The 27,017-nt window shown below is 44.2% G+C and overlaps 1 protein-coding gene across 1 annotated transcript in view; it reads right to left on the bottom strand.

Annotated features, from left to right (window-relative positions):
* The window catches only part of CCDC85C (coiled-coil domain containing 85C), a 112,145-nt gene that overhangs the window by 22,914 nt on the left and 62,214 nt on the right, over positions 1-27,017 (bottom strand). Inside the window, exons 2-3 of the mRNA XM_059819873.1 lie at positions 20,545-20,621; positions 3,755-3,859 (exon numbers count right to left, since the gene is read on the bottom strand). Coding sequence (XP_059675856.1) covers positions 3,755-3,859; positions 20,545-20,621 — 182 coding nt within the window. The remainder of the gene's footprint in view (positions 1-3,754; positions 3,860-20,544; positions 20,622-27,017) is intronic.

The raw sequence follows: 27,017 nt of genomic DNA, 5'->3' as shown, positions 1-27,017 counted from the left end.
CAGAAGTCAGCAGCTGAGATTCCACCTCTTAGAAAATTAATTGGTGAAACATGACCATTAGTAACAAAATAAGAGCCTTACCAATGTGGATGGGGAATTTCCTTTTCCACCATACATTCTCCCCCTGTCAGAAACGTAACTCAGCAATCATTAGAGTGGCTTTGCGGAGAGCGAGAGACCTGAGAGCTGACACCAAGTATGGACAACTCCACCTCCCAGTCTTCACTCATCATTCAATTAATGCTGGAGAAAGCCCATGAGAGAAGAAAGAACTCTCCAGCAATGCTATATTGTTCCAAAAATTAAACACCGCCTTTTAGTGTGCACCTCTGGAGGATCCTGGAGCACCTAGTGCTGTTTAGCTTAGTGATAAAGAACTGCCTGAAACCCATGCTATGGAATGGGTCATTTCCCACCCAACTCCTTCAAGGGAAATATTGAGGCACGGAGAGGTGAAAAGAAGGTACATATGTTTGTGGGAGAAGAGTCCCTCCATGGTGGCAGGCATGGTTCCCAGTCCTGATTCACAGCACTGTGCCAGCAGGGCTCCTCCTCCCCCTGCAATGGCAATTATCGAAAACCGCCGTTATTTTCCTAAAACTCTCGGCGTTACTGAAATGTAATTTCCACCTCACTAACCAGAGGTGAGATCGTATGACTGGGCAATCCAGACTCCTTGGACAACACCAACAAACACAATCGAAAGTCGGTAACTCCCACCTGGTACTGTTAAACTCCAGAAAATGTCTGAGCTGGAAGAGTTGCCAGAACAGACTGAGCATCACCTTCTCTGTGCATTCCAGCTGCATATCTGACACTCCCCAAAGTTACTCCTCCAGCAGCTTCCTGCGGTAAATCAGAGGGCTGCTAATCTGAGTGCAATAACTCATCCCAAGTGCTGCAGCATCCACATGGAGGAGCCACAAAGGGAACACATGCAGTGCAGGTAAGACATGAATGCAACATGGGTGAAAAAATCTGTTCTAGTTACCACGGCGTACTAAAGTACTGAATACACAGCAACAGCCCGGGCTAGCAAATGCAAGCACAAGCCCTCCAAGGATGCTTTGGGATCATCTCCATCACTGACACCCAGACACCAGGCTGGCCACTGGGTCCTCAGCAGTGCACTGCTTACACGTACCTCAAAGCCAGCTCCCATGCCTGGGACACCATCTGACTCAAGGCTGAGCAGGTCTGGAGGCTGCCGGCGATGGAAAAGATAAAGCCAGCCCAAATAGCTTGCCCTGGAGCCTGCCCCTCTCATCCCAGAGGAATGGCAGGTCCCATGGGGAGCTGCTTGTTGCCACCTCCTCTCATGCCTCACTCAAGAGTCCGAGCCCAAGGGAATCACCCTCACCTCCCAAAGGACACGGGGAGCCTCTGGTATACCATGAGATGGCTCTGGTTTGCAGTTCCCAGGGCTGGGGAGTTTGACCAGCCTCCTTTCAGTTCAGGATAAGATACATGTCACACCTTCCCTTGCAATGGCCAGGGGCTTGTAGGTTAGAACTAACCCCCTAGGACTGTTTTTCCTGGATATTTGGTAACTGCTGCAGACCACAGTCACCATCTGCATGATGCACCACTGACTAAAAGTACACGGATTGAAATTATGAGTGTCTTTTGATTCTGCGTCTTGAGTGTGCACTGACGTCCATGATCCAGGACCCATTAGAAACACCAAACTGTTTCATTAACTGAGGTACGTCACGGCCATGAGGAGCTGATGCCTACGTGCAAACTGTGGGACAGTGAGGGATGTGCTGAGGAACTTGCCTGAAGAGTTGCACAGGCAGTGACAATGATGAAACCCTGGACAGATGTGACAGCTTTGGAGCCGACACCAATTGTCCTTCGCTTACCTGCGTGAAGCCTGTGCAGGCACAGAGAGGAACGATTTCTCACAAACTCATGCCTGCTGTCAAAAAAAAAAAAAAGGCTGCAGAGAAAGTCAGGTATGCCTAACTGTCCACTTTCTGGGAGGTGCCTGAGACATTCAAAGACATCCGCATGAATTTGTGATCGTTATCCTTTGTCACAAAAACAGTGTAACATGTCAAGCCACAAACCAAAGGGATTTTGGTAGGAATAAGTAAATTAATGGCTATGTAAGTATCCCAGACGATGTGGATTTGGATCCAGAGCTGGTTTTGGTTTTTCTCTATCACCTTCCCGCAAAGAAGGCAGAACACAACCAGGGTGACAGATGAAGGTGAGTGTCACACAGCACCCAGGCCTCTCTATAAACGCCAGGTGCCACCCCTTCCTTGAGGAAGGAGGGAAAGCAGGGACAAGTGGCCAGGAAGGGCTCCCGCAGGCAGTACGGTCTGTCGCCAGCCCTCGTGCAGCCCCGGTGAGCTGCGGGGGCTGATGCTCAGGCAGAGAAGTCTCCTGCCAGTTCCCAGCCCAGGCACAGCTCCTCTGCAGAAAGCAGCTGGCTGTATCCCAGCCTGACCCACGAGATAAACATAAAATTTTGTGTAGCAACGTTCCTTGGGGCAACCAGCACAGGTCGACTGAGCATCCTCCACCTGGAACCAAGCTGGGGATCAAAAGCCTGAGCACGAGGGAAGCGAAGCAAAATCCCCAAAACCGTAAGGCCCCAGCACAGCCAGACAAACATCTCCAGGCTCATATCTCTCTGCCCTCCTTATAAATTCTCCTGACTTTATATATGGGACACAAAGTTAGACAAGTGGATGTTCAGGCACAGCCTTCCATTTCATTTGCACAGTTTCATCCCTTTTTTGGGCTGGAGTGTCTCCATCCATGCTGCAGTTCAGCGGGGATAGAAAGGGGCTTTGCTTTCACTCGAGTTTTATTTATGCCAACTTTCTTGAATTATTATTACACCCTTTTTTTCAGCTCTAAGAGGCACACTAAATCTACAGAATGACTTTTACCCAAACAGGCAGCCAACGTACAACTGGTCCTACAGCACCCGCAGTTCCGCTGACCAGTGCCCTGGACACGGAGCAGAAGACGTGGGGAGCCAGGGGGGTCCCCCGGCTGTGCTGCCATCAGGCTTTTGCTCATGTTCACAATTCTCACAGCCCACTCACAGCAGAACTGCCTGACTGCATCTACGCTTTTCCTGCAATCTGGAAAACGATGTCACCAAGCAAATGTAGTGTCTCAGGCAGTCAGGCAAGCATCTTGAAGACAATCATCTGGCAGGGCTCGGCCTCCTCAGCCATGCCTGGCACACCAGTGCAGAAGGAGCCCTGGCACAGCAGCACGGTATCCATCTTTAGCAAGAGGCTTTAATCAAGATTCTTCTCTTGTTTGAGAAGAAGCAACGCAGGCAAATCTTAGGAAACATAAACGTCATGCAATGGAATTCCTAAGAACTTGATCGCTAAAGCAAGCCCAACACACACTGCCAGACACTTGACAAACCATCTTTCGCCTCATCCACGACCGGTTTTTTGACAGCAAGCATACAGAGCATTTACAAAGCAGGAGCTGCAGGTATAACAAGACTCACCCTTGCTTTAAAAGATGCACAACAGTGACCGTCATTTAACTGAAAAACCTGTGCTGGGAAGTTGATGATCCATACTCAGTGTTTCCAGGGGCTCCCCACCCTCTCAACAGCTGCAGGTTTCAGCTGCACATTTGCACCACCGGTTTCAGGGTGAATTGTCAGCTGGGAGAGCTCCCCCGTAAACCTCATGTGCCCCCCTCCAGCCATGCCCACTTTCAGGGAAACCCACGGCTTGCTCTGTATAGGTAAGGAAACATTTCTTACGTTTTGCAGGGCGTCTTGATACTGCGGCAGTGACGAGAGCTGTGACTCAGAGTGGTACGGGGACAGCCCTTTCCTCAGAGTCCTCAGGTCCCCCGTGCTGGACTGCTGCAAAGACAACGACAGAAAACAGGACAGTCCGTATTAACGAGAAGAAGGAAAGCTGTGCCCCTCCTGCTGTATTGGCTTTTCCCATGACTGCTTCTGTCCCGTGACCTGCTCCCATTACTTCTCCCTGCAACAGCAGTGACAGTGAACATTGGAATAAAATGCTTTTTCCATTCCCACACCTGGAGAAAACATTTGCAAGCAGCTGGAGGTAAACTGTTCAAGGGCTACTCCATTAAGTGATACAGCAAGAAGGCATTTTTATTTTACATAAGTTCCTACATATTCATTAAAAACATTTGTTAAGATGCAAATGAAAAAGGATTTTTAAGACTTCAGATTAAATCAAAATCAGCAAAAGAAATCCACCAGGAGATATTTTCTAGATTTTTTTTTTTAAAACAGCATAGGCTATTCCAATCTGGAATACCTGCATCTGGAAAGCAATGAGAGTTTGTGAACAGTGCTACTGCGATTCACCTAAACTTGCAAAATGTGAGTGACAGGAACAGTTTCTTATTCAGTTATAAATTTGCATACACCCACAGGTCTTAAACAAAGTCAGATAAATAAAGGTAGTCTGTATGACCCTAGAAACCAGATAAATGCTATCAGTAGTCTGCACTCAAAGGCAGAAGCAGCAGTGGGTGTGGAGTACTGAATAATCTCCCTGGGACAAAGTTTCTACTTCATGTTACTAGTTCTCTCTCTCTGTGATTCTGAAAATGGACAGTCCTAGAACAAGAAAAGTTTCTCATTTATAAAAGCACACCCCTAAAAAGCCAATACACAAGTAGCCAAAAGCAAAGCTCTGGGAGAAGATTATATCTTTTTATTACTGATAAACATCCTCATTAACTTTTCATATTTTTAAGAGTATCAAGCAGTGCACTGTCCTCTATTTTAAAGCTATAAAATCATGACCTTTTAGATTATTATGCTCCATTAAGACTTTTGACTTGCATTTGCTGCAGAAATTATGTTTTCTACTTCAAAAGAACCAAATAAAATCCACTGGTGCAATAAAATTTAACAGGAAGTCTCATAAATCAGCTCAACTGTATATAAAAATCCCTCAGTAACCCCAAAGGCCTGACCATAACTGAGACTTTGAGGATTGTGGCCGTGCAATATGGAAATACGAAAGTTCATTTCCATTTCTTGCTTCCATTTAGAAGAGAAGAATTGGTGCATTCAGAGTGGATACATCATTTTCTATCAGTGTCAGAAACATTTTCTTGTAGCTACGTGGCCTGTTTTAGGACATGTTCAGCTTTGGTTTGGTTTTGAAATGTTGTTTCTTAGGTTAAAACATCTAGTGTGACCCAGTGCTTTCACAACGATACGGGTGCACTCACCCTATCAACTTTCCTTTTACAAGCTGTGAAGAGAAGGGCAGTTTTCAAGAAAGCCATCATGAGAAATGGATGCTAGTCCTGTATCATCCAATCTGCTGGGAACTGTTGTGCCTCACATGGAGTCAAGTGATATGGAATAACTTCAGCACATTGGATGTCTGAGATTCCCTTGAATTTACAAGGTGGCATCAGAGAAGATCATGGCCTGTATTTCTTTTGCGTTTCACAACAGAGAGTCAGAGACAGGAAGATCTGAAGGGAATAACTCCTTCTGAAGCTAAAAAATGACTGCTGCAAAAATGAGTTTCCTCCACCATGCCTGGGAGGTATATACTTTCAAAGGAAGGTTAGCAGGTCACAAAGTAAGATGATGAGAAGACTCTTAGTTTACCGGCATTGTCCCAGGCATGTGATGTGTCGGGGACTCTTGGTGGTTATACTGAAAGGATTTTACCCTGGCTGGTTACGCTTCCACTGCCCTGCTGTGTGCAACTTCTTCACTGTGTATGTGCACAGGGGGACAGCAACCTCCTGGAGAGGTCCCGACACTCTGCTACCCACTCCTCTGGTTTGTCAGCTCAGAAGCTCATGCACCCTTCCCTGACATCTGCGATGAATGGGCACTTGCACGGGCAAGGGAAAAGCCGAATAAAACAGCAGAGCAAAAACGTGAGGTTGTAGCTTTGTGCTGGAGACCCCAGAGGTCACAGATCTCCTCAAAGACTCTGCTCCAGAAGGATGGGCACTGCCTCGCCAGTGTTTAGAGACCCTGGATTGCACAGACTTTTGCAAACTGCACTGAGACTTGCAAGATGCCACATGATTATGGGGCACCAGGAGCGTAGAAACAGCATGAGAAAGATTTGGTGGACATTTGTTTGTCTCCCAGAAATTTGTTCTTTTGCCCCCAAATCTGAATGGGTTGGTCTACATTAGATGCAGCATGTGTTTCATCACACTACAGCTTGTCCTCATAGAAAGTCAAAGCGCCTCGCCCACCAAAAGAAGTAAGGCAACCAGACCTAAGTCTAGTCAACACACAATATCATACTGCTGTGGCTAAAAATACGCTAGTTTAAATTGATTTAATTTAACTGTCCTATGCTCCTGCTTGGAACAAGAGTCTGCATTAATTTCAATTTGGCTTAAATTGGTTGAAATTGTGTTGGTAAATATACAGATACTGTCAAAACTCTGCTCTAACAAGTGTTTATAATGGATTAGTTCTATTGCTTTTTTTTAAGCAAATCCCATTTAAGACAGTGTGCTTGTGTGTGACAAAACTATTGTTCAGTTGTTTCAGTGACTGCTGATTATGAATCTGACCTAATGCATTCAATTTGATGGAAAGATGCCCACTGAGTTCAATGAACATCAAAACAAGCTCTTAATTAAAGAGAAGAAAGGAAAAAGGAAAAAAATAAAAGGAAAAGAAAAAGAAAAGAAAAGACATCTAAGAAATAAAAATACTGAACAAAGATCTATCCAGAAGAGGAATGAGGTGTTTGGGGCATGGGGTGGGTTTGGTAGGGCAAGAAGAATCTTCATCTGCCATTATTTATAACGCATCCATGTTAGAGATGGCCAAAGAACCAGTTTTTCCTACCACTGTCAGCCGTAAAGCCAGTCCCTTTCACAAATTCTATATTTTCTAGAATTTCTTTCAAAATGTATCTTACTCTAGTCATTTTTTACAATAGGCCACCAATCACAGCTCTGCACTATTTGTTTTCCTTGCACTAAAAACAAATGTGTAGTCCTTCACTATAGAAGGAAAACTGCTTTTCCTTCCTTTTTAAAATTAAAATTGTGCACTGACACGTACTCATCAGAAATCCCTAAACATTTATGCATTCATTGGGCTTTGCTATCAGTGTTAGAGCTAGCCAGGAAAAGAAAGCGAATCCCTCATTAAAAAGCAATATGACTAATGATGCATCAGAATGGGTAGCCATTACTCCACTTAAACCTAAATTAAAAATCCTGGTATTTGCACTGTCAATTCACTCACAAAATGAAATCTCTTATTACCTTACCCAATTTTCATTACTGAGATGTAAGTGGATCCCAAATTGCATTTCTAGTCAGAACGGCATTTTAAAAGTACAATACCTGATCATCTCTGTTCATCATCATTGTTGGAGATTATCTCAATTAATGGGCAACATGTCTATAATAAATTACCCTTCAGGTAAAATCACTTCACGTTTTTTGGAGTTTCAAGGAATTCATCAGCAAAATCAGTTTCCTCTGAACTAGAACACCATGGGAGGGTGCTGTTTCGATTGAACTTTTATTGGGAGTGTTTTCTAAGGTGAGGAGCAGAGAGAGAGAGGGAGGGACAGAGAAAAGGAGACCAAGAGAGAGCTGAGGAGACTCATAGTCAGTCTTTACTTAACCTGATCAAATTTACAACTTGCATAACCTGAAATACACTTGTCCCCAGCAAATGCCAACCACTGGCCATTGACTACTTTGGAGCAGCTCTTGCTCTTTTACTGTGAATTTTTTTCAAACACTAGTTTCATCCAAATGTTAAAAAAAAAAGGAAAAGGAAAGGAAATAATAGAAAAAAGAAAGCATCTCCTGACTTGCACAGTGGTACGGAAGTGCAAGACCTCCCCTAGGTCTAACTCAGCATTGCTTTACATGGTGTTGCCTCCCTTTACTGACTGATGAGCACGGGGACGAGCCTGCAGACCCAACACCTTCGCCTTCAGCGCAAACCTGTGCTACACACTGCCAATGCTGACAGCTCCACAGTGGTCCCTCAGACACAATAACTCTTCATTATATGGAAATAATGATATGACATATATTGCTAAATTTTTCAACTAGGCAGAACTTGAAGTGACCCTGAAAGATACTGCTCTTGGACCAAAGCCTGAGATCTTTGTCAGCCCTGTTATGAAAGAAATGGACCTAGACATGCCCCTCCTGGCAGGGAAGAGGGTTTTGCCTACTCCTATCAGTGAGAAAAGAATAAGACCAACAAATCAGTTTTTTAGTAAAAATGGACTGCAAACCCAGCTTTTTCTCTGTCTAGAAAACCGAAGTAATTTGCTTATTAACATGGGTGGAAAGTGCTAAGTATTTTCCATAAAAAATAATGTACTGTTTTAAATACTTGAGATAGAAATTAAAGTCTTGGTGCCTACCAAAGCCTAAAATTACATTTTTAAAAAAATCAGCAAACACTTGTTCCTATCAAAGCTTTCTATCCTGCTAGCAGGGAGAAGAAATGGTGGCCTCTGACTTTTTGACCTGATGTGCTGAGTGATTCAATTTGAAAATAACACAAATAACACAAGAAGATGGATGGTGTTTGTGGTATTTTAAGGTCAAAGTACTAAGCAGAAACACTTCTTTTCCTTTCCGCTTCTGTCCACTAAAGTCAGATCGGTGCAGTGGCCATGTTGAGCCAACTGTGAAGATAAAGTGTTGAAAACTTATAGACAAGTTAGACAAATTATCTTTTCTGTTACCCTTCAGTGTTACTTCTGCTGGAAGGGAGAAAAAAGAAGACAAGAATTTAATTCCAAGGCACTTTGATGTAACAAAATGGACTATTCTTAACAGAAATTAAATACAGAAAGACAGAAATTTACTTGACAGATATTTCTCAGCATTTATGAAAGAGATTAGCAAAAAAACCAGAATTATTTCAATTAGAATTATGTGCTGAAGTGACCAAGGAAAATTAAAAAGCAACACTGTCAGCTTCCAGTAATTCATGAATTAGCATTCAAAACAGGGTTGTTACGTAAGTAGCCTTTAATTGAAAACACTATTTTCTCCTTTCGCATAAGTTGTCACAGCTGAAGGCTGAACAGAGGTTAAAAAAAAAAAATTAATCATAAATGATCAGTTTGACCCTGTGCCCTGCAGAAATATTAAAGCCTTTACCAAGAGTCACAGCTTCGCTTCTCCCCATGGGCTGTGGGGTCACCTTGGAGCAATTTGTGTCTACACATGGGTATCCCGTGCCTGAGTGTATCCAAGGCACCCGCGGCAGATGTGATGAAGAGCTGCTAGAGACCCACATCCTTCTGGTGCATGGCAGGAGCCAGGAGGGACAGCCCTGGTGGCACCTGAGGACTACGTCTGAGCACCTGAGACGCTGCTCTCATCACTTCTTCATAACTCATTTGTAGCCTCCTGCATTGTGAAAGCTACCTCTCCTGGTCCGCATGCCGTTTAAAAAAAAAAAGCAAGCACCAATTCAAAGGCCAGGAGTCCTACAAAGCCGCTTTTTCTTTACCTCTGGGGGGTCCCTTTACAAATGGATGGAAAAATGTGTCCAGAATGAAGAGGAGAATCACAGATATCACAGAGAATCACAGAGAATCAAGCATATGTGAGTCACCGACAGCAGACTTCCCAGGGGACTGTCATTTCAGAGGCTTTATAATAATCAGCTTCGTTTTCCTATAACACAGACCCACTGGCACTAAGCTCAAGAGACAGCAGATTACACACCGCACCACTTAAATTTATTAATATTATATCTGCTATTCAACATAACATTAGAAGAAATTAAGTATCTTAACATGAAATGCAACTAGATGGAAAGAAATACTGTGAAGAACTCAATATTGGCAATAGAAGATACCCTTATTGACACCAGTTCAGAAGACTTTCTTTGGACAAATGATATGCCACACCATCACCCAGCCCTCAGACAGACAAGCAATTTCCATTTTTTAGTGGCTACCTTACCCTTTTACAAAGCACAGGATTTCCTTTAGCCGTCATTTAAATATTAGCGTGCACCTGGCCCTCAGCAACAGGGCAAGGGCATCCCATCCTGACCATGTAAGCCCATAAGGATTTTGGCTTATGATTTGGGTAATTCTCTATATGAAAAAAAGGTCTATATGAAAAAAAGGTCTATATGAAAAAAATGTCATTCTTACTTCATATTCTAGTTTAATCCCATAAATCTTGGATGTTAGATGAAAAACTCTGCTGAGACCTTGGCTTTTGATTCCATATATTTGTGAAGAGAAAAAGGAAGAAGGTTTTATTTCAGTCCATTGGGTCAGGCTGCCTTCATCTTCGTGGACTCTTGTACTGCCCAGTACCTGAATTACTTGTCTGTCATTGTAATATAAATTCTTAAACCTACCAGCAACAATTTTCTAAACCATAATTGTTCCAGTAATTGAAACTGCCTCAATTTTGACACTCAATTTTGACACCATTGTGTGCAACTGGGTAATTAAATGGAAGGTTTAGTTCAAAATCTTTTCCTGTTATTTCCTGCAGCAATTTAGCTAAACATACCAACTTCTCTTCAGGTAGGTACATGGCTTTGATTTGAAGTTGGTCAAAACTCAGATTGTTACTAACCAATGTCTTTTGCAGAAGTACAGGTGGGAAATAAAAAGTAATTAGGGGCATATTTAACACATTCAGATGATTAAAAAATGGAAATCGCCAACATTAGCATGTGAAAGAACGAGCAATCAGAGCCCCAAACAACCAGCAGCAATGTTAAAAGGTAGCCCCCCCAGATCCAAGAAGCTGTTTGCGGATGCATTAGCTCTCTCTACCTTACTGAAATTTCGTGGCAAGCTGTTGCAGTCAGCCAGCTAGAAGGGAACAGAAGAACATCATGCATTTGGAAACTTAACATAAAAAAGTTATTTTATCATCTTGGAAAAAACTCTATCTTTACCACAGATGACCAAAATAAGCTGGTCTTACATGCAGCACTTGACAAGATAATTATGATATATTATTATTTGAACTTCAACCCTTTTTCCCATGTTAATGAATCAAGTCTTGCAGAACCCATTATTATCTGCACAAACATTAACATCTTACTATCACGACTTAGAGCATGGTGACCCCACAAACAGTTGATTAATCCTGATCACCTTACTCGTCTTCAGAACTACAGATATTTTACCATACCCACAGAGTTCAATGGCACTATCAGAACACGCCACTCCGTAAGGGCGACCTGGCCCAATGTATCCTTAGTAAGTCCAGCACAGCAGCGGTGTTTTGCTGACATAAAGCAAAGCAGAAACACATCTCAAATAACGTGAAGGAGATGCTGAAAAGCGCCTGCCTTGCGCAGCTCTCACACGGGCACCAGGGCAACGGCCCTGGTTTCTCATGACCTCAGCACCACATGTAAGTGGCCTTTTCAGGCGGCCTTGTGCCCCGGTGAACATCCCCTACCACACGACCTTGCACAAAGATTTCCTTCTTATCTCATGAATCCATGTTTTAGGGTCTCATGCACCAGGAAGTTGAGGGGTGGGCAATTTCACTGTGTGAAGCTAGCAAATAATTGAATTAAGGTTCAGCAATTGCAGTTATCACTACAAGACGCATTCAAGCAAAAATAAGCTCAGCAAAGCACATATCTGACTTTAAGTATATGTGAAGAGTCCCATTAGCTTCAACAGCATTTATCAGGCAAGCTGGAAATTACACACGAGAGTGCAATAAAAAAATCAACGTATTTGATTTTGAAAGAACTCTGCAAATAAGAAAAAAAATTAAGGGATGAGATTAAAACTATTTAACATCTTCCATGTCATGTAATAATATAAGCTTTCTGTAACAGGAGAGATTAAATTCCTTTACACTGGTTCATATCCCTGTTGTACATGCAGCGCATCCAAGGATCATTCCTTAGACTAGTGACAAAGGCTTTAGAGGATGATGGTCTGCCAAGACACCTACTCTCCCAATTCCCCCTCCAGTATTCAGCCAACAGGTCACGTGCACAACCTCAGCCAGTTTCACCAGTACAGTCATTATCAGTTGTTCATGTGGAATCGGAAATGGTATGACCCTGAGAATGAGATGCACAGCCCTTGTACAGCAGCAGCACAGGGAGCTGTAAGGATGCATTTGGACGTTGTGCCATGGCTGGATCTCTGCCATTTGCAAACACAACACAGGAACAAGCACCTCCACTTCTGCCTATGCTCTGACTTTCCCCTCAAACCATGAGCTGCATTCATACAAGCTGGAGGGGCAAAGCAGCAGTTTTCATCTGGTTGCAATAGTGACAACTGGAATTCTCTATTGTCAGGGGAGCTAACACTTTGGGAAAGGCTTAATAAATAGCAGGAGACAGTCAGTAAGAGGCTTAGCAGATATTGCCATGTAAAACCACTCTTGGAAAAATATTTTTATTAGTATCTCAGTGGGGTACGGGCAATAAAAGCAGTGCAAGTTTCAAACCTCTCCACTCTCTGTAGCAACTGAGGTAGAGAACTTTAGTACACTGTTAATATTCAAGAGTGTCGGTATTTTTTTCCTCTTGTTTTAGATCAGCAGAGAAAGATCAACCCTGTAACTCATGGGAGACTCAGATAATCAGCTCAAACCAAAGTGCAGTATATAATTATAATCACAAAACTGGCAGGCTTTGCTCAAGAGAGAATATGGGCTGGCAAGGCTGAGATACAAGCATCGCAGCCTATAACCCAAATAGTAATGCATAGTAATAGTAATGCAAATAGTAATAGTTAACGAAGCCAAATGGAGCTATAACCATTGACATTTGGTATAGCCCATGTCTGGTCTGTGGCTTGTATGCAATGAGTTCAGGAGTCTCAGACTAATGGAGCCCATCTGTGGCTCATTAGTCTCTTCATTAGGGGTGTCAATGGAGAAGCTAAGGAATGCTGCCCCAGTTTCACCAGGTAAGTAGATGTAGATGTGGATGTAGTATTAAGCACAGGACTAAACTCACTGGACCATCCCCTGAAGTCACCTTTTATTTTCTTCTGACAACTGCACTCCAGGCAACAAGACCAAAGGGAACCACCGCACCTCCTCCCAAAAGCTCAGCCACAGCAACGCCTCTGGGGCTGCCTTCAAGGCACTCCCCACATCCCATAAAATGAGGGAGCTGGGACGGAGGAAAGCAAAAGACCTGAACCTCCTTCTCATAAATCAGCAAAGGTCCCTTGCAGGCTTTAACTAATGCTGGGAGCAAGCTGGCCGAGGGCTCTGCTGGCCTTCCCTCTCTTCTTTTGAACAGCTCTCAGGGCAGGATGGACACTCAAGCCCGTCTCTTCTGCAGGACCTCTCAGATGTTCAAAGCTCTCTGCTGAACCAGGACTTGAATAGTCGGGAAGAATCAGTTACAGTCGGTCTTAATTTTTATAAGATAGTTTGAATATTCTTTAAAAGTCTCCTATAAAGATTTAGTTTTGCATTTTTGGCTTAATGAAAAGCAAAACAAAACTGAAAATTTTGTCACAAACTTATAGTTTTGGGTAAAGCCTTTTTTTTTTTTCAAAGCAATGAATGATTAACGTCCTTCCCATACTTCCCCAACTTGTTTTCTGATATCAGACACTGAATTTTTCTTGAGCTGGTCTTGAATTTGGCATTGAACTTATTGCAAAAATCTGGTTTTAAGCCTCTGCAGCTCTTGCTTAGTTTCCTCTCAAAACATTTTTCAGTCCTTCTCAGACAGACCAATCACTGAGAATTTGTGTACTTTGAACCTCTCTACATGTTACAAAGACACAAAATGCTGCTTCTTCATAGCCTGATCTAACTGCAGTTAAGAGCTTTTTCCCTGACTCTGTCCTCATAGACAGAAAAAAGTGGAATCTAGTGAAATTACTACAAAGCTGGTTAAGCATAGGATATGACTACTCCCCCATTTCACAGCTGGAGGTTAAACTGAGCCTCATTAAACCCAATGTTCTTGCGTACCCACAACAGAAACAAATGGGGCATGGCAGAGCTTCGTGTGTGTGCATCTCTCTCAGAAATTCAGCTCCAGTCCTTTGAAAATTTTAAGTTGCAAGAAATTATATGATTGTCTCAAATTCCTAAGATTCAATAAATACTGTATGTTTCCATGCATCTGTTACTTCTGGATTCAGAACTTCTTGAATTATATTTCCTAGGTTTTTGGGGACCTCTATTTTTATGTGTCAGGTGACATTCTCGTAAAATCCCTTGATTCCGCAGGTGACAACCTCCAGAACACACAGTATATCATCCAGCTTTCATTAGAAGCTGCAAAAGCTCATTTCTGTCATTGATCCTGCTTTTTAGACATGCTCCTACCCATGAATGGGAGTTGAATACCAAGAGAATATTTACCTTGGTAGGTAGCAGCCTAAGACCCTTATGTGCAAAGGCAACAGAAGGAACTCCATTGTCTTAAAAGGCTTGAAAGTATTTTGGATGCACGTCTGAGACATCTTTGAACTGCTCTTATAGAACTGTACATCTCTTATTTGGGGAAAAGCCCCACATTTTATTCAATAAATACATATTGTTTACTTAAATCTCAAGTCCACTTATTTGACAGGAAATTGGCCAGATGAGCCTTGTCATTTTAATTCATAAAAGAAGGAGGTGAAATGAAACACACTTGTACATAGATTGGTTTTGCATGCTAGGTTTTGTTGAAGCTTCTGCTGCCACAGCTAAGGAAGCCACATTTGGGGGATTCTGTTAACATTTTCTGCATTTACGCATGTAAGCAATGCAAGGCAATTAGAGGCCTAAATCCAAGTTTGGAGAGCGGTCTCATGAAAGGTCTCACGAGAGAAAGTCTCATGAGAGAAGGTCTCATGAAAATCTGATTCTGCGTGAACTGTACTCCAAAACGCGTGGAGTCCTGTAGAAAGTTTCACCATTGACTTGAAAGGAATAGTTGGATGAGGCCCCAGATACACATCTCCCTTTTGATTAGTTAAAATTAATATGCAGCTAAACATTTAAACAGTGCATAAAACCAGTTTTATAGTAACCTAGGGCATGTCCTCTTCAGTATTTTGAATTTAAATGGAGACCAAATGCACTGGAAAGCTTTCATGTCTGAGTTGCTTGCTATTACAAAAAAATCCAATTTGCCATGTGAGACCTTAAATTAAAGCAATTATACTTATCCTCCTCACACACAAATAGTAGATAGACTTTGGGGAAATAAGACAGATTTGTAATTTTGTTCCGCTCGTGGTAAGCATGTGCAACACTCCCGGTACAAGCCATGGCCTCACAACAAAACTCCAGAGCCACAATTCAAGGAGGGGCCCGAACGTTAAGACCCTATAGCAACTCTGAGAGCCGAGAGGCAACTCCGCAAGCAGGAACTGTTAATGGCAAACTTGGCACAAAAGCAACTGATAAAACAACAGAGGAAATTGCACTCCCACTCTCCTGGAGCCAGCCAGCACACTGTGGGCAATTTTGATTTCTCCTCTGTCCTCTGCTCTTCAGGAAGAGATCAAGCTCTCCGCTGAACGGCATTTACATCTTTTTTTTTTGCAGCACTAACAATTCTCAGGCTCTCTTCAATCCTAGGGTCCAGTTTTTCCCCCTCATTTTCAGAACAATATGCTAGAAACTGCCTGCTGAGTGCATGTTTGTGCCAAGTTCACATTTGCTTAAGAAGAATTGAGGCAGCCTGTAGGTGCCCTTACCATGGAAGATCCTAGCTCAAAAACCTCAGCTCTGTTTTAATAGCAGTGTTTACAGGCATTGTTTACTATCATTTTACTATCTGTACAGCTGCAGCCTTCTTTTAATTCAGGCTAAGCATGCAGTTTCTTAAAAATAACACTAAGCACAGTTTTCAAGACCTTCCAGGGATGCTCTAAAGATCTTCCAAGGATACTCCAAATCCCAGTCAGCTAGCAGGCAGATACTGAAAAGCTGTGAAGTGCTGGTAATACTGAAGTCTACTTGGCGTTTTTAATTATATACTCTGATGTTCCTCATAAATCCCAAGGGTTGTCCACTCCCTAGAGAATAATATTTTGTATTTCTGCTCTGCACCAGGGGACCTGAAGTTTTCGCTGAAAGATGCACCAGGACCTCATTGTCAAACTTCCAGTTACTCAGAGTCTCACCTGCCCAATACATCTGCTCTGTTCAAAGCTGGGCTTTTTGAAACAAAGGTGTGCAATGTGCATGGGGCATCTCTGAGCAGGAAAGTGCCCCTGGCATTCCTGTTCTGAAGGGAAAAGCCAGACACAGCTCAGCAGAGACTATAAACCAAAAGAAGTCCCAACAGCCAGCCCATGGTGCACAGCACTTAGTTACGAGGAGAGAGAACAGGCTGATGAGTCCACAAAGCCTATAAACTTCAGTTTTACTTAAAAGTGCCCAATCCTTGCCATTGTACAGAATGAGCTGAAAATGCAAAATAATGTGAAAGAATGGCCAGAAGCTTGTCACTGTTATTATCTCTAAAATGTATGCATTAGTTATAAAACTAACCAGAATTGACCTTCTGAGCTCCTGAAGCTCATAAACACAGTTTCTCTAATCTTGAGGGGAAAGGGTGTAATTACAAATTCATTTTTAATTTAAGGGGCAGTGTGAGGTGCCTTAAGGGGACTATTTTCTGCTTGGACACTTTCAGCTCAGAGGAACGGAAAGCAAGTATGGTATCCCATCTCAGGGGTTATATCTTGGTAACACGGAAGGCACCCTCATCTAGTCAACCAGACACTGCGAAAGAGAGGTTAACACCAGCTCTCCTGGGCGCTCCCCACAATGACACAGAGGAAAAACAGGACTTCTCCCACATGATGTTGCACAGATTAGTTGCATAACACAGCAGAATTTAGTGCACTTCTTCCCCAGAGAATTTGAGACTATAAAAGCGATGCCTGTGAAGCTGTCCAAAGCCAACACCCAACATTCCTCAGAGCTTACGTTCATCTTCTTTACACCTTGACTAAAACTTCCAGAAACGAGCTACACTTTTAGCTACTGGACTATATGATCTTTAAGGTCCCTTCCAACCCAAACCATTCTATGATTCTATGATACACTTATGAGAAAGGCTGACACCGTCAACCCCAGGACACTGAGGTCCCCACCTGCTCTGTGGGGTCTTTGCCACTGTGGTTACACCACAGACGCCTACCAGCAACAGTGAGCAGGCATCAAGGGGCCTTTCCCGGTAGTAGCATTCGCTACAGCATCTCCCCAACCAATACAAACCAGGGCAACAAAAGCTGTGTGTTGTCAGAATTGCTGCCAGGGATTTTGCCAGCACAGGGATGCCATCCAAGAGCATGACTTTCTAGTTAACACGCCACGCCAGCAAAACATTACAGTGTAAACCTGAGTCAAAGAAAGGTATAAAACTGAAGCAGTTTCTCCTCAGAGAAAGGAGAATGGGAAGAGCGATGATTACTGATGGGTTAGCAATGTCAGAAGAAGCTTATTTCCCAACTGGAAATACACATCTCCTTCCCCAGAAAGCAAAAGAAGTCAAAACCAAAAAAAAATCCATGTATGGCTATCATAAATAACATCCACTTCTCTATTTACTTTCCTCCCACTACAAAGTGAGGTGGTACTTCTTGATCTCCCAAGGAGAGGAAAAGCTCCCCCCATTAATCTGTTCAAATGAGTCACCAGTAAAAGAGAAGCGTGAATCCCAGCGTGCCTGTGCTGCAGGTAACACGTACAGCGCAGAGCGGCCGCCTCAGCACGCCGGCCTCTCCCACTGAGATTTTCTTCTGAAGTGCTTACAGAGAAAGGAGATGTCAGTAAGCAGGACAAAAAGTGCAGGCTGGGGACCCCTGCACCAACTTAATTCCATGCCTGAAGGTGGTACAAAGACACCACCTCTCAGCATAGCTTCACACCCCAGATCCCGAAGAAGATAAAGCAACAAATCTCGCTCAGGATGCACCAGCTAGCAAAGGGGCATTGTGTCACCGGCTACTGTAATACAAACCCTTCCCTAAAATTTGCAATATCATTTGCAGCACCGGCCTTTTCGGGTTTCTCTGGATGAAGCGCTATTTCAGCTCTATGTTTAGCACTTGGAGAGATGCCAGGAAGACTTCCATAACTACCACTGATTTGTTAATCCCTTAATGCAGAGGCACTGTCTGTTACTTAGGACGTCAGGTTTCATCACTCCTCAGCACGCTGGTGATAGAACTTCTTGACACCAGACTGCAAATATTATTGCAATGTCAATACTCCCAGGGAGAAAGCCAAGCCGAGTTAAAATGTGACTTTGGTGTTGACAAGCCAGTTTGGCATTGCAGAGTGCAAACAGCCAGGATCACCTGGCAACTTTAAAAACAGGAGAAAGTTTGCTAGGATCCTTTTTGTCTAGAGTCTTATCCCGAGATCCGCATGGTAACAGCTAAACACTTTCCAATCAGATGAAGCAAGTAAGAATACAGTAAGTGGATTATACTTTCTGGGAAAGTGCTGGGAGCAATGTGTACATATGCATGTGAGTTTCTGCCTATACAGATTTCCCTCATCTTTCTCACTGAAAGAGAAAAAATCCAAATCTAGGTTTGTAGCTTGACAGATTTGGAGGTGATGCAGCTCAGTATTCCCAGGGTGCTCACCCAGACCATGGCAGCTTCAACACCTCTCCTGTTGCCCTAAGGAGAGCTGTCTCCCTGCTTACGACAAAAAGAGGTATTTCCTGAGCGTGATCTAAAATAGGCTGGATCCTGGTCTTCTTGAGAGGGCCATTAAGACATCACACAGGGGCTGCACAGAACGTCACAGCCAGGCTGGCATCAGTGCCTGCTGCTGCCGGGAAGGCGGCTGGCCCTCTCCAGAGCACAGAGCTATTTTAAGAACATTTCCTTCCCTCCTGGATCCAAACGTTTGTAGTGACACAGCCTGAAAGGTGAGGACACCTGAGGACAGTTGTGTGCATGGAGGAAAAGGCACAGACTTCCCACCCAGGACAGCACGAAGGTGAAGGGCTGATGCATGGGGTAGCTTCAGGCTCACGCACCCCAAGACTAACTGAGCTTCATCCTCCCGATGCAATAAGCCCAGGCAGCTAGTCCGCCCCTATTAATTTACCACTCATTAATCACCAACCATTTTTTTTTGACCTCTTAAGGCAGCTCCAACGGAGTAATCTGCTCGGCTGTGGCAGGACAAAGCTGGGCCAAGGGCATATACATCAAGCCAGTCCCCTGAGTCCATGTGCATCTCAAATGCCCATGCACAGCCCATCTGCTTATCAATAGCTCCAATTAAATAGTCTGGGGGTTTCGACCGCCACCAGCCACCAGCTCACTCACGGGTTGGGAGAAAGACAGGGGGAGTTAAAATTAAATTAGCAATTGATTAATACATGAAGCCACTGGGTAGCTGTTGAGTTGAGCATCCTTTTGGGGTTTTAACCCTTCGGTGCCCTGTGAGTTTTGTTTCATGGATAGCAATGCCAATGAGTACACTGGAAATTTGGGGTAATCTTTAAAAAAAGGTCACAGTCAGGTAAAAATGTGTATTTCAGTAAAAACGAGGTTTGACAAAATTATTTTATTAAAATTCCAGTAAGCATAGAGCCTTTTCTTTTTTTTTCTTTTTTTAAACAGGAATATTTTAGAAACGTGATCCTGGAGCAGTCTATTTTCAGACTTGGTGAAATGCAAAGAACAGCACAACACAAACTGGCAAAAAGGTATTTAAAAGAAAAATCATAATTAGGAGGGTTTTTTTATTTCCAGTCCTTATAATTGGAAGGAATCTGGAACAAAATGACTGTGAAACTCAGTGGTCGAAGTAAGAAGCAAAGTACAGAAAAAAAACCTTTAAAATGCCAGGGAGGTACAACATACAACAGTGAAAGGATGCAAAGAATAAGAAAAAAAGGGTAACTCTTCCGATGGTTTAAACAGACAGTGTTTCACTGAATTCAGCAAAGCTGCCCGTGTTTACACCAAGTGCTGTGTTTTACGGGAGATCCAGGGGACATACCAGACAGAATGGCTGTTTTCTTCCCACCGCTTGACATTGCTATATACAGATAGGTAAGCACCAGGAGTGATCAAAAGCCCAGTGGCACGTGGAGTAGACTTTGAAGGGCAGATGCAAGCAAAAAGTGCCAGTTTAGACAGGTCTGTTCGCTTTTAAGCAAGATCTCAAATAAAAGCTGGGAGCCATCACTGCACAAAACTATTCCCAAGGCTGTCCTTTGACTATAGCCTCCTCTTTCAACAAGATAAAAGTCAATGTAAATGGGCAAGCAAGACAAAATCCTACAGCAAGGGCACCGGCAGCACCAGACCTTTGCAGCATCCCTGAGAGCAGCGGTGGATCAAGGTGTTCTGCAGGCAGGCGTTAATGCATCTCCGAAACACACATGGACACTAACAGATGGTATACTCTTTTTTCTTCTCTTTTTTTGTGTTTTTTTTAACAAAAGTACACCCAATTCTATCAGTGGGGGGTTGATATGAAAAGACCATTATGCTCTTCCCCTGGTAGGACATCCACCGAAAGCCCTTGGGCATTCAAGTGGGCAGTCAGACAGAACTATACGCAAACAGAGGAACCAAGCCACATTAATATCTATTAGGCAATAAAAATACCTACCTGGGAAAGAAGCTTGTTGTCATCCTCCAGCAGTTTCACTTTTGTTTCAAGTTGCCTGATATAGTTGGAAGACGAATCTTTAGGAAAAGAGAAAAAATATGTTTAAGCTTCTTGTGTTATGGGCAAGTACTGTCAGACAGCAAATGTTTTTCCCTGCTGCGGAAGGCAAGTTTGGAAAAAACCTAATGAATAAAACCCCAAGTGTATAAGGTGAGGAGGGGATTCTGCCAAAAGCTTTTTTCACTAAAAAACTGAGATTCAGCAACAGCAGTATCTTCTGTGAATCCGTATCAGTATCACCAGGTTGGGGGGGTGGGAGGTACAGAAGGAAAGTGAAGTTGAAATATTGTGTTTCATAATCTTTAAAAAGTAATTTCCTAGCTTTGAAAGCCATTCCCATTCATCCAAAATGGACCAAAATACTCAACAACAGAACAAGATGTGTCCTCTTAGGTTTGAATAAACAACCCCTCCACACACATGACTTTCTCTTTCAAAAACAACTGAAAAACTCACAAAAATAAGCTGCTGGCACAGCTCTACAAGGAGGTCACTGCCACAACTGCCAGTGCTCTAAAAGGGGAAGAAGTGTGCAGAGCAAGGCCACAGAGCTGCAGCATGCACACAGCCCGACATACATAGCACGTGCCTACCCAGGACATCTGTTTTTTCTAGTGGAAGCACACACTAAGCAGAAAAAATACCAGGACAATAAAATACAGAAAAACCTCACATAAAATGGTAATATTCAACCTGAAGGAATGTAATAGCCAGTTTACCATTGCAGTAAGAAAGAGAGTAACACCAGATAGGGTGACCTAGCGTAGAAGATAACTTGCTGGAGAGCTCTGTGGGTGGCTTACTGCTCTCCAAAACATCTGGGTTTTGTTTTGAAACATGCTTTGAAGCAACACATTTGCAAATTTCACAGGGAAGAAAATGAAGGCACCTGGGAAAACCTTTTCTCCATTTTCATTATAGCTTAGCAATTTGCAATAGTTCCTTCCATCCATCTGGATGTTTGCAAAATTTCTCCTCCACTTGTAATTTTGGTAGCAGAGGCTGTGAGTTGTTACAGCAGGGGGAAAAGAGGGAGAGAGTATTGTAGATTAAGCGTATGAAAAAACTCAAACACTTTCCGCACAAATGCAAAATGGAATTATAGTTTACATCATTTTGGTTATTACAGCATGACTGCAAAAGCCACTATTCAACCACAGGGCTTCTCACCGAGCGTGACTTGGTGAGGAACCAGGCATTCACGCAACCGTGCTGATGCCGGTGCGCGTTGCTGATTGCCAGCACCTTTCAGGACCAGCCCCACCATGGTTAGCAGGCACCACTGGCTGCACCTCTGTGCACACAAACACACACCCATGCACATGTGAAAGGTTTAGGCTGGCTCCGCACTAAACAGCTTATCTTTGCCTTTGCCAGTAGCTGCCAAACGTGCTTGGCACAAGCCCGAATGCCGTTTCTTGGCCACTCTGGGGGCAGTTTTGCAGAAGAGCTAGCATGCAAGCTACAGCTAATCACTGAGAGTGCTTTGACCATTCAAGAGAAAAATTGGAATATGCTTGAAAAAGTGCTGCCATAGACAAGTGCCAAACCGCACATAAAGGAACAGCAGGACGGATCAGAGTCGAGTGCCCATCTAAAGCACAAACACTCTCAGAGGAAACATGCTCACTTTTTTGTTTGGATTGTGCTTTGTCCAAACCCAGGAAATCCAAACAAGTCCTCATGAAAAAGGTTAAGAAGACACCATAGGAAGCTATGGAAGTTCAGTGAACAGTTTAAGTGGTGGTAAGGTTCACAGCAATATCACATTCAGCTACAGAGATCAGAACCTCTGCCCAACAACAACCCCAAGTGGGAGGAGTCTCTAGGTCAGAGAAGGGGGCAAACCAAGTAGGTTATAGGATCAATCCACAGCACTTCCCCCTCCCCCCCCCCCGAAGGCCTCATGCTGAAAGTAGTGTGAATTTAGTCCTTTTTGTGAAAAGGTGGCGAGTTGCAGAAGATCAGTGCCTAAGTCAGCAAGAATTCAGCATCAGCTTGAACAACTTGCTGAATTAGTCATGAACTTGTCCTCCAGCAGGGTGAGAGGGGAGTTTGAGATTCTTAAATACAAAGCCAGGAGGACCACAGGTCTGACCTCCCCTCTGCCCCAGGCCACCACACTTCGTTAACTTACCCCTAAATTCAGTTGAGAAATACCCATTTGGCTAAACAGTTCTCAGAACAGCCTCCAGCTCTGTCTAAAGACAACCAGAGACTCCACCGTTTCCACTCCTGTGCTGGATACAACAGCCTCCATCGGTAGATCTGGTCAGATAAGGTGTCCTTCCCTGCCTGCCCTCCGGCTTCACTGGTACCTGCATGCTGCCAGGGCAACAACAGAGCTGAGTGCCTCTACACAATCAATGCAGAGATCCTGATACAGCAGGTCCTGATTTTTATCTCATAGTATGGGGCATTCAAAGCAGCTTCAAGGAAGGATTCAAAGCGGTGTCAAAGGAGAGGTTCAATCCATGCCTGCCTGGGAATCAGAGATATGCCTCTGGACCAAGCACAGCCTCTGCGTGCATAAATTGCACAGGCAGCAACGCTTGCGTAAACAAGTGTAAAAATGCTAGATAATGCTAAAGAAGATCTCGATGTGATGCTGGTAACAGACACAGGCTCCACAAGAACCACAGTTATTGACTAACCCTGTTGCCCATTAGCAGTTAGCAGTCCAAGCCCGTCTCCCAAGCGGCAGGGAGCCTGCTATATGCACTGCTCCCCCTCACCTTTGTACTCTCTTATAACTACTAAGTGTTTATATTGTTGACCACCACACCACATCATGTGCAAAGAACAGCAACCAAAAAAAAAAGCTTATGGGAACTATTTCTGATGCAGACAAGCCCTTTTTCCCAGTCCTGGCCCCATGAAGGTCAAAGAAACTGCAGGAGGTCCTCTCCAGCAGCTCTGTGTACAAGCACAATAGGAAGTTACCCAAGGTGGAGGTGAACAGCCTGAACCTCATGAGCAACATCTTCAACATGTATTTGTGGTGGGTTCCCAAGGGCACTCCTTGGGAAGGCAATCCCTACATCTACAGAAGTCAATACACACCACAGCTACCTCCAGCCTTGAAAGCCTGTTCTGAGATTTCCTAGAATTCTTCAAACACATTCTCACAAATCCAAACCATGTCTGACATCTGACCTCAGCCAGAAAACACCCCACAGCAACATAAAATATATGGAGAAAAGAAGAAAAAAGCAAATGAGCTGTTTTGTGAGCAGAAGATCCTCCACCTCAGGCAAAGGCTGAGAAACAGTGCTCAGAGCCATCACCATGCTCACTGTGCCCTCAGAGATGAACCGCCTCCATCTTCTGGACCTGCCTGTGTTGAGATAGGTGCCAGATGAGACATTTGCATCTTGATCTCAGGTTTAAAAAATCCCATAACTCTCATGACAGCAGGCAGTAACACTGCCGGACCGAGCAGCAAAACCCCAGGCTGGGTCTCTCCCACGTTAGATCAAGAAACACATTCCCAACATTTTTCTGCCTCTGACCTTCCTCTTATCAGTGAGCTTCCCTCCTCCCCTGCCTCCCCCAGAGCCATGGGATGAGGACGGCCTCGCTGACCCACCCAGGAGAGGCGGTAGAGCTGGATCACTGACAGCTTGGACCCCCTCATCCCCTTCATTAGAAATTAAACGAACGGTCCTCATAGCCTTGCCAAAGCCTGCCACCAGCTGTGAGAAATGCTCCATCTTCACCAGCCCAAATGCCCTCTCCTCGGTGGAACCAGTGGCTCCCAGACCTGGGTGCTGGGGCATACCACCGATACACCTGCCTGGGCCACCACCTCGTGGCACTGACTTCAAGTCCACCCATGCCTGCTGGTGCCTCACCAGTGACCTCATCCGACCCTGGCCAGTCAACCATGCCAGTTGGCTCTGTAGAAGTGTGGCACAGTGAAGGGGAGGTACAGTATCAGGGAAGCAGACAAGAATGGTGATCAAGGCCACATGGTCAAGGACACGTGGCCAAGGATAAGCTTTTTGGGAGAATGCTCTGGCACTCAGTGCCGCTTGGGATGCCAGCAGGGCCAATGTCCTCCTCCAGTTACTCCTCGGGGCCACAAGCACCAACTGCATGAGCAATGTGTGCCTTAGTGGATGAGATGACACCAGAAGGAAGGAATTTCCCATCAAAACATCTCACCTCCCACCCAACACCCTCCCTGTCACAGCCATCACACGGTGCAGAAGAGGAGGACGGCAAGAGAGACAGCGTTGTGCCCTGCCAGACTGCTACCCGCAACAGCAAAAGGGATGAAAACCATAATCACCATCAGCCATCGCTCGCTTGTACAATGTAAATGCTTCAAGCTAAATTGTTCGCAGAGCTGTAAAACCTGAAGTCCAGTTTCTTACATAGCCTTTGAAAAACTAATTGGAAGTAGCTCCACACATTATTTCCACGAAAGGCAGAAGAGTCACATTCCAGCCCAGGAAGGAGCATTACTGTTATTATCCACCCTCCTCAAGATTTACCGTCTTAAAAAATACACTCCATCTGGAACAGGGTGTAATTCAACTTGGATGTAATCTAGCTGAGTAACTTTTCTCCACATAGATAAACCACTTAATACTCATTACAGCTAAATTGAGGCAAGACAAATCACTCTACCTTGTTTTAACGTAATGGCCTCTGAGAGAGCAGGGAACAGCCTAGCTCCTGAAGCTTTTTTAAAACATAGATTAGAAACTGTTTTAACAACCAAAACAATCTTTCAGCCTGAAGAGCACATAACAGTGTGATTTTAAAAGACACTTGGAGACATTGGAGCCTTTCCAATCCTCATCTGAGATTTCAGAGGAATCTGTCAGAGGGGTAAATACAATGAATTATACATTTATTTTGACAGTAGCAAAAGAAATGTTTTTATTTCCTTGTATGCCATTTCTCCAAACCATGAGTACGCAGAGCAGAGGTTTGCGTGGTAGCTACATGGTTGGGATCGAGACACTTTTATTTAAGACCTTTTCCTAACGAGGCCTTAACACTTAAATGAATATAAGAAAAAAATGCAATCCCTTTACTTAGGGCAGTTCACAGCAGAGATGCGAGAAAAAGTTAATGCAGGTGTCTGTGAGGCGAGGAAGCTGTGGAGAGCCCTCCGACGGGACTCACTCACAGTGGGACGGTCCCTATACCCAGCCTGGGCAATACAGGACAACCCGACACAAGCCGACTTGAGCCAACAGAGGTGCCTTAGTCCTCTTCCGCGGCATCCCACTGGGGTTAGATTTGTCTTTTCGATGTCTGCTACAAAGAAGGGGTTACGCAGTGTCTGGCTGAGATGCTGGCTGGCAGGTCAGGACCGTGGTGCCCTGCTCCAGCACTGTCCCTGCGTGCACCACGGAGGTGTCCCACACCCCCAGCAGTGAGGCTGGACACCCCGCTGCCTCCCACTGCATTTTGTCTCCTGGAGCTACTTTTGCTAAGCATGATTTAAGACAGTGAAGCGCAGCTATATTTTGTCAATGATGTCCTGCAAACAAGGCTCTTCCTCCCCTCATAAAAAGCAGTGACCCTAAAGGGATTCTCCCAAATTCAAACCCAAGGAGGAAAGACGCAGGAAGGAGTGATGCTCTGCCAGGTTTGCACCTTGCGGCCAGCTGCTGCCTTCTCCTTCATGTGACGGGATGCTGACATTTTTGCTTCCTCCCCTTCCATCAAAGATAGTCTCATAAAAAGACCTTCACCTGTGCTCAATAAAACATTTTGCTGTTTGTCGGCAGTTTCTTAATCACACCTCTGCTCTTCAGCACCATATTTCAGATTCATATTGCTCTGCTGGTTTTGCTTCTTGACACAGACAAGCAGGCTGAAAAATGGGCCAGCGGTTACATCTTGTAAAGAAGTTGATTTATTAACACAACAGGGCTCTTTCAGAGCAGCTGGGAAGCAGATGAAACTCACACCTCTTTATATATTGTCATTAAAGAAAATTTTTGAGAGAAGTGGACAAACCCACAATGCTTGCTTTTTCCTAGGCAGCCCTCAGCTTTCTGCTCTTACCAGCAAACCCCATTCCCAATGCCCTGTTTCAGACGGGTGTGTGGGGTGAGTTTTCAGGTCAGGCTTAACTCAGTGGATGGCTCAAATGTGAGCAGGGACAGCACAAAGCCACCGCTGAGTTACTTGGCTTTTGCAGGTGCTGCCCCGAACTACAGCACCATCAGGGCTTTCAGCTGCTTCTTCCAGCACCTGGAGAATGCTGCCAGTATCCAAAGGACTTGGACTCTGTCCCCACATTAGCCCTTGTCCTCACTGAACAAAGGCAGCTCTCCAGCCTGAGCAGAAGTGGCACCCAGGCTCCAACCCAGCTAGTCCCCACTGAAAATATCACTAAATGCAGCTGGGAAAGCATGTGAGTGGATGGGAGAGCAGGCCTGCAGACA

The sequence above is a fragment of the Gavia stellata genome, chromosome 7 (assembly GCF_030936135.1).
Source record: "Gavia stellata isolate bGavSte3 chromosome 7, bGavSte3.hap2, whole genome shotgun sequence".
Taxonomy (NCBI): Eukaryota; Metazoa; Chordata; class Aves; order Gaviiformes; family Gaviidae; genus Gavia; species Gavia stellata.
The sequence above is the reverse complement of the archived record's forward strand: the minus strand, read 5'-3'. Positions and strand labels throughout refer to the sequence as shown.